At 37.3% G+C, this 15,096-nt stretch overlaps 1 protein-coding gene across 1 annotated transcript in view; it reads left to right on the top strand.

Annotated features, from left to right (window-relative positions):
- rnf213b (ring finger protein 213b) overlaps positions 1-14,815 on the top strand; it is a 38,062-nt gene extending 23,247 nt beyond the window's left edge. The window contains exons 37-63 of the mRNA XM_056233680.1: positions 135-322; positions 485-605; positions 795-895; positions 1,019-1,201; positions 1,277-1,422; positions 1,797-1,896; positions 2,066-2,177; positions 2,584-2,782; positions 2,911-3,101; positions 5,102-5,224; positions 5,876-5,986; positions 6,223-6,465; positions 6,560-6,641; positions 6,737-6,771; positions 6,866-7,114; positions 7,781-7,946; positions 8,430-8,515; positions 8,622-8,858; positions 8,987-9,125; positions 9,226-9,309; positions 9,509-9,689; positions 10,635-10,842; positions 10,942-11,019; positions 11,241-11,438; positions 11,561-11,650; positions 13,099-13,274; positions 14,208-14,815. Of these exons, the coding sequence (XP_056089655.1) occupies positions 135-322; positions 485-605; positions 795-895; positions 1,019-1,201; positions 1,277-1,422; positions 1,797-1,896; positions 2,066-2,177; positions 2,584-2,782; positions 2,911-3,101; positions 5,102-5,224; positions 5,876-5,986; positions 6,223-6,465; positions 6,560-6,641; positions 6,737-6,771; positions 6,866-7,114; positions 7,781-7,946; positions 8,430-8,515; positions 8,622-8,858; positions 8,987-9,125; positions 9,226-9,309; positions 9,509-9,689; positions 10,635-10,842; positions 10,942-11,019; positions 11,241-11,438; positions 11,561-11,650; positions 13,099-13,274; positions 14,208-14,343 (3,963 nt within the window). The 3' untranslated portion in view covers positions 14,344-14,815. The remainder of the gene's footprint in view (positions 1-134; positions 323-484; positions 606-794; positions 896-1,018; positions 1,202-1,276; positions 1,423-1,796; positions 1,897-2,065; positions 2,178-2,583; positions 2,783-2,910; positions 3,102-5,101; positions 5,225-5,875; positions 5,987-6,222; positions 6,466-6,559; positions 6,642-6,736; positions 6,772-6,865; positions 7,115-7,780; positions 7,947-8,429; positions 8,516-8,621; positions 8,859-8,986; positions 9,126-9,225; positions 9,310-9,508; positions 9,690-10,634; positions 10,843-10,941; positions 11,020-11,240; positions 11,439-11,560; positions 11,651-13,098; positions 13,275-14,207) is intronic.
- The last annotated feature ends 281 nt before the right edge of the window (positions 14,816-15,096 follow it).

The following is a 15,096-nucleotide window of genomic DNA, read 5'->3' as shown; positions in this document are numbered from 1 at the left end:
AACTTAGTTAGTTGGTCAGCACATGCTGGTGACTTTGATTTCAGTGCCTATTTAAACTACTGCTATGTAGCAATATAACCTTCAGTGTGCAGTCAAACTACTAAATTTAAACTAATGAGTTTGTTTCATTACAGTGTGAAGACATTCTAGCTGTTGGTATCTGTGTTGAAGAAACAAAGCTCCTACCCGTAACATCACTACTTGAATGCCGGACCTTCTTGCAAGGAGTTGAGAAACTTCAGCCATGTTTAGAGAGAGTGCTTAGTCCAGACTACAGCGCCCTCTGCAGCCCTGGCTGTCTCAAACACCTAGACACTATAAAGTGAGTTATAAAGAATGTTCCAGAATTAGAAAAAAAGGGTCATTTGAAAACTTGATTTTATATTAACAAAGATTTTTATATATAGCGTGACATATACTGTATATGTCATGATTTCTTATTCAAATCATATCGTAAAAATGTTTTTATTTTTTATTTCCTTAGGTCAGTGTGGCAGGGGTTGCTGCTACTGGCTGCTTTCATTGAAAAGGTGGTCATCAAAATGAAAGTTGGAGATGAGCGGATAAAAGCACTGACTCTGAAACACTGCAGTCAGTTCCATGGGGTGAGTCTAGGCTTATTGTCTGCTCTGTTTATTACTTTTGCACTAGACATTGAAGCCATTTTTGCTGTAGTAAAATGTGAGTGCTTATAGCAAATTTTCTCAGGATAGATGCTAAGTTAAAGTGACAAATTGAGTTTAAAACCCTAAAAGTCCTTAGCATATATGGTGCTTATATTTCCTTTCTCACAGCTAATGGAAGGGTCTCCTGATTTGAGGACCACAGACAATCTTAAGAAAATCATCCGCATACTCAATGATTACCATGATGAGTCCATCATCAGAGAACTGCGGTACACTTTGATATGTTGGATTTTATTTATTTTAAATCTGCATTTTACTTGACTAAGCATTACTGAATGATTTATAACCCTTATATTTTATAAAGTTTATTTCTGTATACTCTTTCTTCACAGATATGGTTTGAAGTGCTCTCTGTGTCTGTTAGATCTGTCAGAGCCCACTTCTCTACCTTGTGAGCATGTGTTTTGTCTGTCCTGTCTGAGGAGATCCACAGAGAGAGAAGAAGCGAAGTACTGTCCCAAGTGCAGGGCACCTCTATCGAACAATTACCGGCCCATTGTCTCCACAACCATAGAGTGAGTTTAATTCCTTGTTCTTGGTAACCTCTGATAAATATATAGTCTGTAAAGTCTGAGTTTTGTCTGTTACAGCTTAGCCCTGAAGCAGCATAGAGAGATAAGAAAATGCTGTAACACATTTTTCCTGGAGGTGGTTTCTCGCTTCTGTCTGACTGATGATCAAGACCCCACAGAAGACCTGGTGGAACTGCTTTTCTCTCTCCTCATCTTGGCTCAAGGTGGGTGAATTTCCTTGTGGAATTTTCCATCTCAAAATTAAATTTCTGTACAATGAATAAGGACTGGAGCTTTCAAGCTTCAAAAAGGATATAAATTTAGCATTCAAATATCATAAAAGGGGTCCATGCGATGTTCTGTATTCCAATTCTTCTGAAATCATGCAATAGTGTGAAAAACAGGCCGAAGTTTAAAACATAATAATTTCCCCCTCCAATATGCTACTAACGTGAGAACTGCTATGAACGGATGTTTGAGTTTTGTGAAAAAGTTCAACCAAATCATTACAAAGATCTAGAAAGAATGATTTGTTCTATAATATTAATTATAATATGTTATCTTTTTAATGTTTATGTTTACATGTCTAACATTACAGGAGATGTTTATAAGACCAGAGAGCTCACCCCATTTTTGGAATGTGTTGACCAGAGCCCTGTGGTGCGCTCTGTGCTGCCTAAACTCCTTCTGCAATACAGGTGTTGCAATACTGACAACACATACATACACGTTAACACACCAGGCATATGTGACCTTTTGTGTATGTCTTTAAATATGCAGTATATAGTGAGTTGTTCTGTTCAAAGTTGTCTTGAGAGTTTTGGTCATTCTTATTAAGAGCAGTATTAAATAAGATAATCTCTTCAGTTTCAAACAGGTGAAGAAGCATATTCAAAGGTACTTAGAAGACCTGGAGGACAAGCTTCTAGACCAGGAGGACAGAACTGAACTCTATCGACTCTTTGTTAACTGTTTCCAGGTAATCACACCCTTTTGTCTTTTATTTGCTCAATAATGGCGCTTGCTTAGCCTTTACTATTTTACTATTGCTCAAGTACTAAACTTTACCGCTTAATCTGTTTTGTACCATGGACATGAATGATTCATCAAGTGTGATCATACTTAAGATTTTTGTTTGGTGGATAACCAAATGGAGGAAAAATCCTGTGGACTCTTTTGACTCTTGTTTTGGGCCAGTATGCAACCACCTATCTATGCATTAGCAACCATCCAGATTCAGAGTACCTTAGCAAATGCCTAACAATGCACTAAAAACATTTTTTTTTTAATGAACTACACCAATGGCTGTAGTCTGATTTCAGCCACATTAATTATAATCTAAAGTCTGCATATATCTCTCTAAAAGCAGATGTATGTTTATTCAGGATTCCCTGTTTTGTTCTGGATTAAATGGAGATCATAGACATCTGAAGGACAACTCAAGCTTCCTTAGCCGACTGGCTCGTAAACAGACACCTTCCCGACAGGATGACCCAGCTGAGTTTCTGCTGTCTATGGCTCGCCTCAGAATGTGTTTGGACTCTGCTGCCCGTATCCTGTCTAGAGCTGTCAGCCAAAGAACCAGTAAGAGGGTCTTCTGACCGTGTGTAATGACTGATTTATGGGTGTTATATTGCAATGCTAAAATTAATAATAGTAGATAACATTCGCAAAACTGTGTGCAATCCTTCCATGTGTTTGGTGTCTTTCAGATAATTTTGATGAAGTGGAGATAAAGCTTTTGGAGCAGGTGAAGGCTGTGTGTGAATACTGTGACAACGACTGGTACAGAGTTTACCTGCTTCGAGCACTCAACAGGCAGGCTGGCATGGACTGTCTGCAAGCACTGATCAACAGCACTGATTATGAATGGATATTTCCTGCGGAGATACTACTCCTTCACGTATGGCCATTCAAAATTATGTTGATTTTAGGGTGTTTACAGTATTATACAGTTATATAATAAAATTAAGTTTGGAAAAATTGTAGCTGATCTTTATGTAAAGTATTTGGGCCATTGGGGAATATGTATTCAATATTTAGTAATTACAAATTAATAACTATTGATACGGGTTTGACCCAGATAACAATACATGTTAAAAATCACCCGGCAAAGGGGGTTACGTTGCCAATCTGTTATGAACGACTGAATACAATGGATGTATAATCAATTATTCATACAGATCGGCAAGATAGATCAATTTTATTTATCAATAATCAAATCATAACGAATTATAATTCAATATTCATATACAAATTGTCTAGAATATATAGATTCTCAGGATACTCCTCAATGGAATTAATTAGTATCGAATATTCTGTTTGTCCAGCAAACTGGTCATGGATCTTCATCAATTTCCACAGAGAAATTACCTTTAAGAGACTCGCAGGAAAAGACGATCTTTACGGCCGTAAAAGATAGCTTTCCTGTTTTGTCACAATACTATTTAAAGTATTATACCATTTCAAAGCTTGTAGCTGATCGAAACATTTAAGTGATTTGAAGTATGAGCACAGGCAGAATCAATCAATGAATATATGTATTTAATAAAGGTGATTACGTATACGGTTAATAAACGTTACATGGGATATATGTATTTACAAACATAATAAACAAACAAACATGATAAGGCATCGATGAACGAGAAATGCATAGAGATAGAGAGAGAGAAGAAATGTAGAGAGTTGCAGTTATGCAAGAGGGAGTTTAGAAAGACCCGAGGATCTTTCTAAATAGCAAATTCACATAGACAACAGAACTTTGAGAGACAACAAGACTTCAACAAATCTTAAAAGCGTGATCAAACACGGATACTTGCACAGGTAACTCTTTGCATGGCTTGTGAAGAAGCGTGTGTGTATCTCTTGGTCCGGCGCGTCACGTGGTCACGTGCGCGTGTTTCTCCTTCAAAGCGAGCGCGCGCTCGTTTAAAGGTCCCTTGTAGATGGATTTGCTGAAGAGATATGTCACGGGGTTTTCTTTTCAATCGTCGATTGGAATTAAACACAGAGACTTATCTACAACTGAAAAACACAAACTAAACTAGAAACAAATAAAAGAAAGGCGAAGAGCTCGCCCGGAGGCGAGACGTTACATTATAACACGAGGACCAGGGAGGAAGAGCGAGTCCAGTTCTCTTTAAAGTAACTAGAGTCCACACCTCTGAGGTGCGAACTGGCCAATAACTAGAGTCCACACCTCTGAGGTGCGAACTGGCCAATGACGTTCAACGAAACTCTTGGCGGCAAAATTCTCTTTGTCTTGTCAAAGCTAAATTATGGCCGCATTCACAGGTTTTACGATCAGTCAGAATTTGTTCAGAATCACTCCAAAGCTGGTAAAACATAGTAAAATACATTTTATGGCTTGTTCAATTACATAAATGACCTTGTCAGCTCACAAGGATTCTGAACATAGGAAGAAAGACATTTAAGGAGAGTTATATTGCAAAGTTACATTAAAAGCATAATTAACTGCCCTTTTAGTTTGTTTTAAACTAACACACACTCATAGATCCCTTCATAGGACCTGGGCAATCGACAAACATAACAACATATCAAATATACCTCAGTAAATGTCTTTAAATGAGGAGAGTAGTAAAAGTTAATATATGTGTGTGTGTTTGTATCTGCGTGCATTGACCACCCAACAGGGGGGGGGGTCTCTGGAATTCCTTTGAAGCTTGGACTACGTGAGTGGGAGAATGCAGGGTTAGTCTCTGGCGAGTGTTCCAGGGTCGTAAAAGTGTTAGGAGCAGACTTGTTGGCACCAAAGTCCAGTAATTTTCATTAATCCTAAAAACTTTGGGTTTTAGGAAGAATGTGCTTTATTTGCGTTCAGGACAGAGTCAATGATTTACCCCAGATACCTTACATTTATAATTGTTATTTTCTCTTTTACAGAGATTGATTCCTGCAGAGGTGGATCGTTTTTTGTGTTGTGGTCAGTCATACCACATTCTTAGAAATGGAGTGGGAGAAGCACTGCAGGAAGGCACAACAAATGGACTCAAAGATGCTCTACGGGTCAGTGTCTACATATGTTTTAAATTAATACATTTATTTGTAAAAAATTATGTGCGATGTCTTATTAAGGACACATTTGACCAAGTTGTTTGTCGATGCACTGTATAATGTTACACTAATTTTCAACTGTTTGTGGTAAGATATATATATTTTTTATTTTTCCTAATGCTTGCCAGGGATGCATGTATGTGAAGTGTTTTCTATTTTATTTTATTTTGAAATGTAATTAATTTATGTGAAGGCAAAGCTGAAGTTTCAGCATCATTACATCATTACCACGTCACATGATTCTTCATAAATCATTCTAATATGCTAATTTGATACTCAACTAACATTTCTTATTATTGTCAATGTTGAAAACGGTTGTGCTGCTTAACATTTTTATAGAAATTGTTTTGCATTTTTTAGGATTCTATGATGAATAGAAAATAAAAAAGAGCATTATTTGAAATGTCTTAGAATGTCAGTAAAGAATGTATTTATTGTCACATTTGATGAATTTAATGCATCCTTGCTGAATAAAAGTAAAATTTTCTTTAAAAAAGAAAAAGAAAAAAATATTGTGCCCAAACTTCTGAACAGTGGTGTATAATGTACTTGGAGCTGGAGTGTAAACAGTTTTATAAAAAAAATTAAAAAAACCTTTTTCAGACAATGGGTGGTTCTGGCCCACTGAAAAACGTCCTGCTGACTCTAGCTGTGTTCAGGCAGGTCACCTGTCGCTTCATGTCAACTGAAAGAGCTAAATATCCTCAAGCACAGGTAAGTGTTGGTTAGGTTTTATGATTTTATTTACCCAGATATCAATTGGAATCCATACACAGTATGACTACATTTCTAATTGCAACAAAGTTTCACATATTTATCATTCTGATGTTTTAAATTTATCCAACCTGTAATAGTATCACATTTGAGCATGAATGACTTTATGAGATTTTAAAAAATAAAAAAAATGGCAAAACACTCCTGGCAGACTAAATTTTCTTCTCTGTGAACAGGAGATCGGTCTCTTGGAGAACGTTATTAGAGAGAACATCTCAGGACATGCCAGAGAGCTCTGCACTGCTCTGTTATCCAATCAGATTGGAGGTCCAGGATCTAACCTGAGACTCAGTGCAGGTGTACCTGCTCAGCGTCGTCCTGTACTGGAGCTCCTAGTGCATGCGAGCGCAGTGTTTTACAGTGGAACCAGACTGCTCAATCCCCTCTACAACATCGCTTCTCTACCTCAGAACATAACAGTAAGGACCACTACTTAATGAATAATATATATTTTGGTTTTTGAACGGATCATGATGATAATTAAAATAGCCATGCTTCTCTACTCATCCTCAGGAAGCCTTTCTACCCACAATGCCTGACGACCATACCAGTGAGGCCCAGCAGTGGCTCAAGGAAAGAAAACTGCAGATGTACCGTGAGTGTGACTTTCTCATGAAGCCAATGAAAATAATAATACTTCTTTAAATGCGACCTAACTAAAATAATTTGTTTTTCATTCCGACCTTATAGTTTGTTCTAAGGGTCATGCATGCTTTGTGGGAGAGGTGAGATGTATATTTTCTTTCATTTTCAGTTGAGTGAATTGATACTGTAGTCTGGGAAACGATTATGATTGTTTATTTCTCTCCACCTGTTTAGTGTGGTAGACCAGTGGCTTTGTCATCTTGTGCCACTTGTGGAGTGCCTATAGGAGGCCACAATCATAACCCAGTGGATGGTTTTACTCAAGTCAATAGAGTCTCAGACCTGACACTACCAGGACATATACTGGGGCGGGCTGGCAACCGATCTGAAGCCCCAAACAGGAATCTCCCTCTAGCACAGTCTTGTGTCCTTCGTCTATGTCTTCACCTGGCCATGTTACAAGGGGCCATTCATCACCAACAGGTAAAAAGGTTGAAAGGAACCCTAATGGCAATATGTGCTAACTCCCTTGGTTTTTGGAAACTTTATCTAAATAATGCCAACTACTTAGGGCCGTTACATAGTCAACGCGAGCAACGCGAGCAAGCAACGCGAGCGACGCGAGCTACGCGCTCCTTTTCATAGTACACAAGCGTCACCGGCGATGCGTGAAATGCAATACACCGATCGCGCAGCAGGGGGTAGTAGAGTCTAGAGTCGAGTCACGTAATATTCAGATCAAAATGGCAACTGAAGAGGAGTGCATATTGCTGATTTTACATCGGCGGCAACAAAGGATGTATACGAACAAGCTCGCATAACTTTTCCTCTTCGCCCGCCATTGTATTCAAATCTTCTTCTTCTGTAAACATAATAATATACCTTTTTATGTACATTACTTGCAATGTCGCCCCCACCGACAACGCATAGTATTGCGTGCATCGGCGCGTCGCGTATCAAAAACTAGGATGACACATTTGGCTACGCATCGACGCATAATGGCGGCCGAAGCGTAGCGATGTGTAGCCTTGCGCACGCGTATGCGTACCGATGCGTTGACTATGTAAGGGCCCTTAAAGTCAGTTAGTGGGCCACTAGCATTAGAGAATCAAAGCACTTTTGTTTTCTAAAGGCCTTGGTTCTTCACAGGGCATCAGAAATATGATCAAACCAACTGTTTATGATGTCGAAGAATTCCTTTGGCAACATCTTGAGAAGGACATGGAGGTTCTTGGAAAGACTTTGAATCTTAACATGGACAACACTGCCATTATAATTCATCTGATCTTCAGCAGGTCTCTACAGACCACCTCAGGTAAACATATTAATCTTGACTAAAATTAAACCTTCTTGAAGTTTTGACAGTGTTGCGTGCATTTTACTTACAGCAGTAACAAAAAATGTTATTTTAGTATTATTTTTTACTATTATAGTATTTATAATAACACTTTACAACAAGGTCTCATGTGTTAACATTAGTTAATGTATTAATATGACTAACATGAACTAACAATGAGCAATACATTTGTTGCTTTGTTAATGCTAGTTAATGAAAATACAGTAAATTTTTTGTTCATGTTAATTCACAGTGCATTAATTAATGTTAACACATACAACATTTGATTTGAATAATGTATTAGTAAATGTTAAAGTTTTTCATCTAATATTTTTATATTTTATTTCAGCTTTACTTCAATTATTTTTAATAGTTTTAGTTGTTATTGACAGTAACAAAACTGGAAAAAAGATTGTGCAGTCAGAGAACCTATGTTTGATATTTTTCCCTCCTCTACATCAGGTGCTGGTGTGGATCTGTCTTCACGCAAGTCCAGAGAGCAGTGGGAGAGTACAGTGTGTAAAACAGTCATCAGCCCTGTTTTACAGGTCAGTCTTGATACTGTTAAAGATCAAGGGGATACATTAAAAGTGTAAATATTAAGTCATATAACCGCATGTCCTTGCTTCTGTCAACTTTTGTCTCTGTTTTCAGGATATGAACAGAATGTTGGGCCGTGCACAGGAGCAAATTGCAGCTGATAATCGACTTTCTAACAGCCCCCTGATGAAGATGATGGGGGGAAACCCTCAAAAAATCTGTAATCTCCCCACTAACTGCCCCACCCACCACTCTGCCTTCTGGAGCCCTTCACCTGTCCTAACGGTGGAAAGCTTATCGCAGGAAATAGACCAGAGTCAAGCAGCCCTGCTTACGCTTTTTGTCAATAAGGTTCGTTAACTGAAGTCATATAATTATTCAGGTCCTTGCATCCCATTATGGATGTTGCAAACATGGTTTAAAGTAGTCTTTAATCATGTTCCCAAGCATTTATGCACATGTGTGTTTGTGTTTTTCAGGTCCACTGCATACGACAACTGATCCATTTGCCGGCTCTTGCTGCCCTGTTGTCTGATCTAATGAAAGTGCTTCCTTCAGGCCCTGAGACCCAAACACAAACCCACACCATCGCTTCACTGCTGCACAGTATTCCTGCTGGTCTGTCATGCTTATACTCACTGGTGGAGAGAGCTAGTTGATGAAGTTTTTGTATATATGTAAAATTACTGTGTGCTCTAATTTGTGTTACTGAATATAGGCCACCAGAAGAAGTTATTGTCGGAAAGAGTAGAGATCTTCATGAAGGTGTGGAACCAACTCAGAATGGAAATATCCAACAACGGTAAGCCTCTAGAGGTTATAAATTTAAAACACATAAATGCTTAAACATTAAAATGCTACAAGTGAATTTAGACATCATTATAACAGCTCAACAATATAATGTATAGAATGAAAAATGGATAACAGACCGATATTTTCTGCATCCCTACGTAGAAAACACAATAATTTGGCTAACCTGCTGAATTGTTTTATTATTTCAGCTTCAGTGGGTTTGGATCATGCACTTTGTGAAAAAGACCTAACTAAGGAAAGCTCCGGGCAGTTTCTGTCCCTGAGTCGTCGCGGACCAGGCTCATGTCTCCATGCAATCATAGATCTTCTGTCTGAGACCCACAACAGTCTTGTGCGAGAAGCAAGAAAACTCTGTCACCAGGAAGACAGGTGTGTATTTGGGAATTAATGTACTGTTCAAAAATTTGGGGTTAGTAAGATTTTTTTATGTTTTTTTTATGTGTTTTTACATCAAGGCTGCATTTATTTGAATTAAAATTACTGTAAAAATACATTTTGTGAAATATTGTTAATTTAAAATAACTGTTTTTTATTATTATTTTAATATATTTTAAAATGTCATTTGTTCCTGTGATGGCAAAGCTGAATTTCAGGAGCCATTACATAGAGTGACCATACCATACGTCCTCTTTTGCCGGATATGTCCTGTTTTTCAGTATATTAAAACTGAAACTAAATTTGCGAAAATGTCTTTAAAATGTTACTTTTTTTTACTGTCACTTTTGATCAATTTAATGCATCCTATAGTGTATATGTAAGAGTATAAGCACATTCTAACCTGTATTAGTTGTGACCATTTTAATCAGAGAGTATAAGTTTACATGTTTATAAGTGGAGGGTGCTTCTCAAACAGAAGGCTGCATCCTAGTGAGGCTGTTTCCTTCTTAGTCCAGTCTTTCGGAGACGTGTAAGCCAGAGCCCCCCAAGCATTAAATTCTGGAATGAAACGATCTAGTAAATGCACATGGCTACGTCACACATGTATACCTTCATTTCCGAACTCAGACAAGCTCAGTGCCGACTCATTTTCCATCAGTTTTTTTTATGAATTGGAATGTGTGCAAAGGATTGTGGGTGATTTAAGGATCCAAAGGATATACTTGATGCATCCTTCAAAATGAGCTGAATAAAGGACACAAAAGGAAGGCAGCTTCCCAAGGATCCTTCAAATTAAGATAGCCTTCAGCAACGCTTGATGACGTGGCAGCCAAGATATGCCGCCTTTCTAGGATCATGCAGCCTTCCGTTTGAGAAGCACCCTAAATGTGTTTCAACATCTTAATTCATGTCAATTAGTTGTATTTTAACTTACAGTGTCAGTGACTATAAAGTTCCATTGGCGGCACTGTCCGAGAGCCAACTTGCCCTGTGTCACCCGGAGAGGGACTTGCTCCCTCTGGTGTTAGCTAACTGCCATTACACACTAAAGAAGGGTCAGCAGACAATGAGCTCCTATGATCATCAGGCTATTGAGAGAGAACTCAGCAGACGATTTTTTGCAAGCAAACCACGCATTCAAACAGTGAGTCCACACATTTTAAACCTTATTATCATACTGGTGTTCAATATATGACCAGATTCATTGGTTACTTAAAAAATCATAATTAAAAATGTATTACAGGACACTGATAAATATCTGAGAAGACGCCATCAGAATTTTATAGAAGTCCTCAATGAGGTCAGAGCCAAAATACCTCAGGTAATTTTCTTCAGTCTCTTTGCACTTCATTCATTTGATCAAAATCAGTAGGCAAAATGCCTCTGGTTTATGGTGATTTAATGTAGAAATATAATATTATATAATTAATATAATTATTTATGAATACATTTTTATTTAATTGAAAGTCCACTTGAATATTTCTTTAAATGAAAGTATTTTTTCTTCTTAAGGAATCCTCATTTTTCCCATTTGATTGACAGGAACCTCTGAAGGGCTCTCTGCTCAGCTCCATGAGATCAATGTTACGTTCATTCACGGATGTGTGTGATGCAGTGTATGTCGTGGAGATTGGACTGCGTTTCCTAGGTAAAACTGGAGGAGACCCACAGGCCCTGCTGCTGTCCTATCTGACAGACTCTTTGAAAATGGACCAACAGATCTCAAGTAACATAGCTGAGGTGAGGCATGTATTTAAAGCAGTATCTTCAAGGAAATTTAACCAAGCAGGTATTTCACCACTACTCTCAGTGCCTATCACCTGTGTGCTTCTGTAATTCGAATCCACGCTTCTTGGTTTCAGGCTTTAAAAGAGAACCGGCTCAGTCAGTGCACAGCCACCTGGCAGCTCCTTACCTGCTGGAAAAGTGAACAGATGATGAGGAAAGGACAGGTAATTTGACATTCAGCTTAGCTGTGATGTGGAAAATACAAGAAGGTTGTTTTGAGACAATTAGTACTGTATGTCATTAAGATACATAGCTATCACATAGTATTTTTTTTTTACATCTAAACTATGAATTACATTTATAGCATTTGTTTTCTTCTATTCATGTAGAATAAGGCGGGTGGCGTTAGCTTTTAAAATGAGCGACTCAGGTTTGTATCAGCTCAGAGTAGCATTTATTTTAAATGAAAAAATACGAAAATAAGGAAATAAAGTGCCTATAACGGGTATTTAATAGTGGGAATGAAGTGTTTAACTGGTAGGGTTAGAAGTAGGTGTAGGGAAGGTAATGTCAAGTACTGTACAAGTAATGTCCCAATAAAGCAGCATCCATTTATTATTTTAATAAATATGATAAAATACTCTGAATATGTTATTACATGTTGTTTTATAATATACTACAATACACTGAGGTGCAAATAGTTTCTGCCACTATTTGCACTAAGTATAAATAGCATCTAACAAATATTTACACTTAGTGCAAATAGCCGGTGCCTTAGTATAAAATACACTGCTGTGTAAAAGTTTGGACTAGGTATGATTTTTTAAAAGAAATTGATAGTTGTATTCAGTAAGGACGCATTAAATTGAGCAAAATGGACAGTAAAGGCATTTATAACATTGAAACATTTCTTGTTCAAATAAATGCTGTTCTTTCTTACTTTATCAACAAAAATGCATCACTGTCTCTATAAAAAAAAATGTTAAGCTGCACAACCGATACTAATCAAAAATGTTTCTTAAGCAGCAAATCAGTATATTAGATGATTTCTGAAGAACTGTCTGACACTGAAGACTGGAGTAATGATGCTGAAAATTCAGCTTTGTCATCTCAGGAATAAAGTCAATTTTAAAATATATTCAAAAAAAGAAAACAGTTAATAATATTTCAGAATATTACTGTTTTACTGAATACTAGATGCAGCCTTTTTCAGCATAAGAGACTTCTTTCAAAAATATAAAGAAAAATCCCAAAATTTTGAATGGTAGTATATGCATAAATGATTTCTGTTAAAATGAATGTTTTTACAGTGCATTCTTTGTACAGGCATCTAATACCCCCCTTCTGCTTAGCTATTTAGCCTGTCACTAAACTGACCCCATTACTAGTAACCTCTGTTGACCTCCTCTGATTGACCCTAAACAACAGAGAGAGTGGACAAACGAGGGTTGTAAATCCAAGGGAGAGCTTTAATAAGAGAGCGTGTGCCACAAACAACAGTTCAAAGACTTTTAACCCATAATCTTCTGAATAGCTGGACCTTATTGATTAAATACAACAGTACGGCGTTTTTTTTTCCACGCTTCATTCCAGAACATACTAATGATGTTTTCATCTTTATTGATCCAGTGTATTACGGTTTTTCTAATTGAAATCTTTTACAATTTTATAGAATCCATTCCAGCAGTTGTCCAAAGAATTCAGAGATAATCTGAATTCAGAGGAAAGAAAGCAGGTGAAGGTTTTCCTTGGGTTCACGGATATTGACATTTTCTCTTTGGAATTACATGAGATCCTTCAGCTCATGACCAACTGCACTGTGGAAGACGGCTTCGCTCCGCACTGGGAGTAAGAACTGATCTTATTTTTTTTACCTTTTTATTTCCCCTGCATTTTAGCCGTCTGGACTGCAGCCTTCTGGGTTCACCATTTGTGAGAGTGGGGTTTATTGAGGCAAACTGGCTACAAAAGGCAAACTGCCCACAAAAATGGCCTGACCATTTTTCACATAATGCTAGGCATTTGATTAGCAGACTTTTTAAATGTACATTTCATAAGGGATAACTACAGTCAGCCATTCATTATCATGAAAATAAACCTTTACAGAATGATCAGGACCCTAGAACAAAGCATTGGGGTCTTATGACACTGAAGGGAAAAGTAATTGATTGATTTGAAAATTGTTTTGTTGAAAACCACAAGTTATACTACAAACATTATACAAAAATATACTGCAAAATGCCAGTCAAGTATGTTAAAGATCTGAATAGTAATTCATTTTAAAACTGGATGACACTGGAACATTTTGATATATGGCTTGTGATTGAAAACATCAATCCAATTCCAAATTACTTACACCTTAATGTCATTGTTCATGGTAATTATTGTCAAAATAAAAAGTCAGGAAATGTTTTGGCATCCCAAGCAAATGCACTTAAAAAGACCCTATAGCATTTAATACCAAGTCCTACAACAAAAATTGACATAAGGGTCTTTTAAGTTTTACCCATAATGAGCACTTTCAATCACAACAATGCAGACCTCCTAGACCTAGTCATTCCCTGGAGACCTGTGGGCTTTTAGACCCAAGAGAGGCACACTTTGACCCCTCCAGGCTCCCATCTGTCAGTATGCCCTGTTCTGGTCACCTACTGAGCAGGCAGCTGGTCGGAAAGAATAGGAATGCGTGTGTTGAGAACAATGGAATCCAAATCTAACTGTTGATCCTAAACCACACCACTGAACACCCTTCCTCCTTTCTCTTTCTGTGTTCCACCACAGCATCCGCTCCACCATGGAATTGCATTTGGAGCAGAAGAACATCACTTCTTTTCCTGGTCTAGACACTCTTCCAGAGGAAATTACTTTGGCTAAAGCAGCAGACATCTGGAAGCTTGCAGTGGAGTTTAAACACTGAAATGTTCTTCTCAATGAGTCGCACCAAATGAATAATATGTGAAAAGATCTGGACTACTTTTGTTGATTTTGTTGTCAGATGTTGCTGCGTTTAGTCATTTTAGTTGTATAGGACTCATTCCAATGCCCTTAATCTTTCTGGTCTGTTTTATTGTTTATTCAATTGATTAAAAATAATCTGTGTTTACTCTTTTAGGACTTCGAATGTGTCTTCGAATTCTTAAGCACTTTATTGTTTAGATAGTTGTTTAGAATAGGATTCAGAGACCAATAATTAATTGATCAACACTGTATTGTTGTGAGACATTGTGTCATTTATTTTGCTTCATTCTACTTTTGTTATTAATCACTGGGACAAATAAAGTTGCATTACTGATCTACAGTGCATTTAAATTGTGACAAATTTGATTTGTATACAAAAGATACAAAAACTTGTCCAATTATTTTAGAAAATAAACAGTTTCTACACTTAACGGGTGCATAGTTTCATTTTCTGGTACAATTCTCTGGTAAAATGTAATAAAAAATTATATTTATAAAATGCAACATTCAACAATTAAATACATTTTTGCCATGTTTGTTAGTTATAATTATTAGTTTATTAGTGTGTCACATTTAAAACCCCCTTACTAGAAGTCATAGTAAATTATTTATCTCAGTAGCTCAAATTGACACCACATCTGCCGCCTGTGCAGCACGCCTACCTATCTTGCCTTTTCGTCACGCCTCTTTCAGCCATCATGTCTAAAATACA

Source organism: Rhinichthys klamathensis, unplaced genomic scaffold, assembly GCF_029890125.1.
Source record: "Rhinichthys klamathensis goyatoka isolate OS25496 unplaced genomic scaffold, OSU_Roscu_1.1 h1tg000376l_1, whole genome shotgun sequence".
NCBI classification, from domain to species: Eukaryota; Metazoa; Chordata; class Actinopteri; order Cypriniformes; family Leuciscidae; genus Rhinichthys; species Rhinichthys klamathensis.
This window is presented reverse-complemented; position numbering and strand designations above follow the sequence as displayed.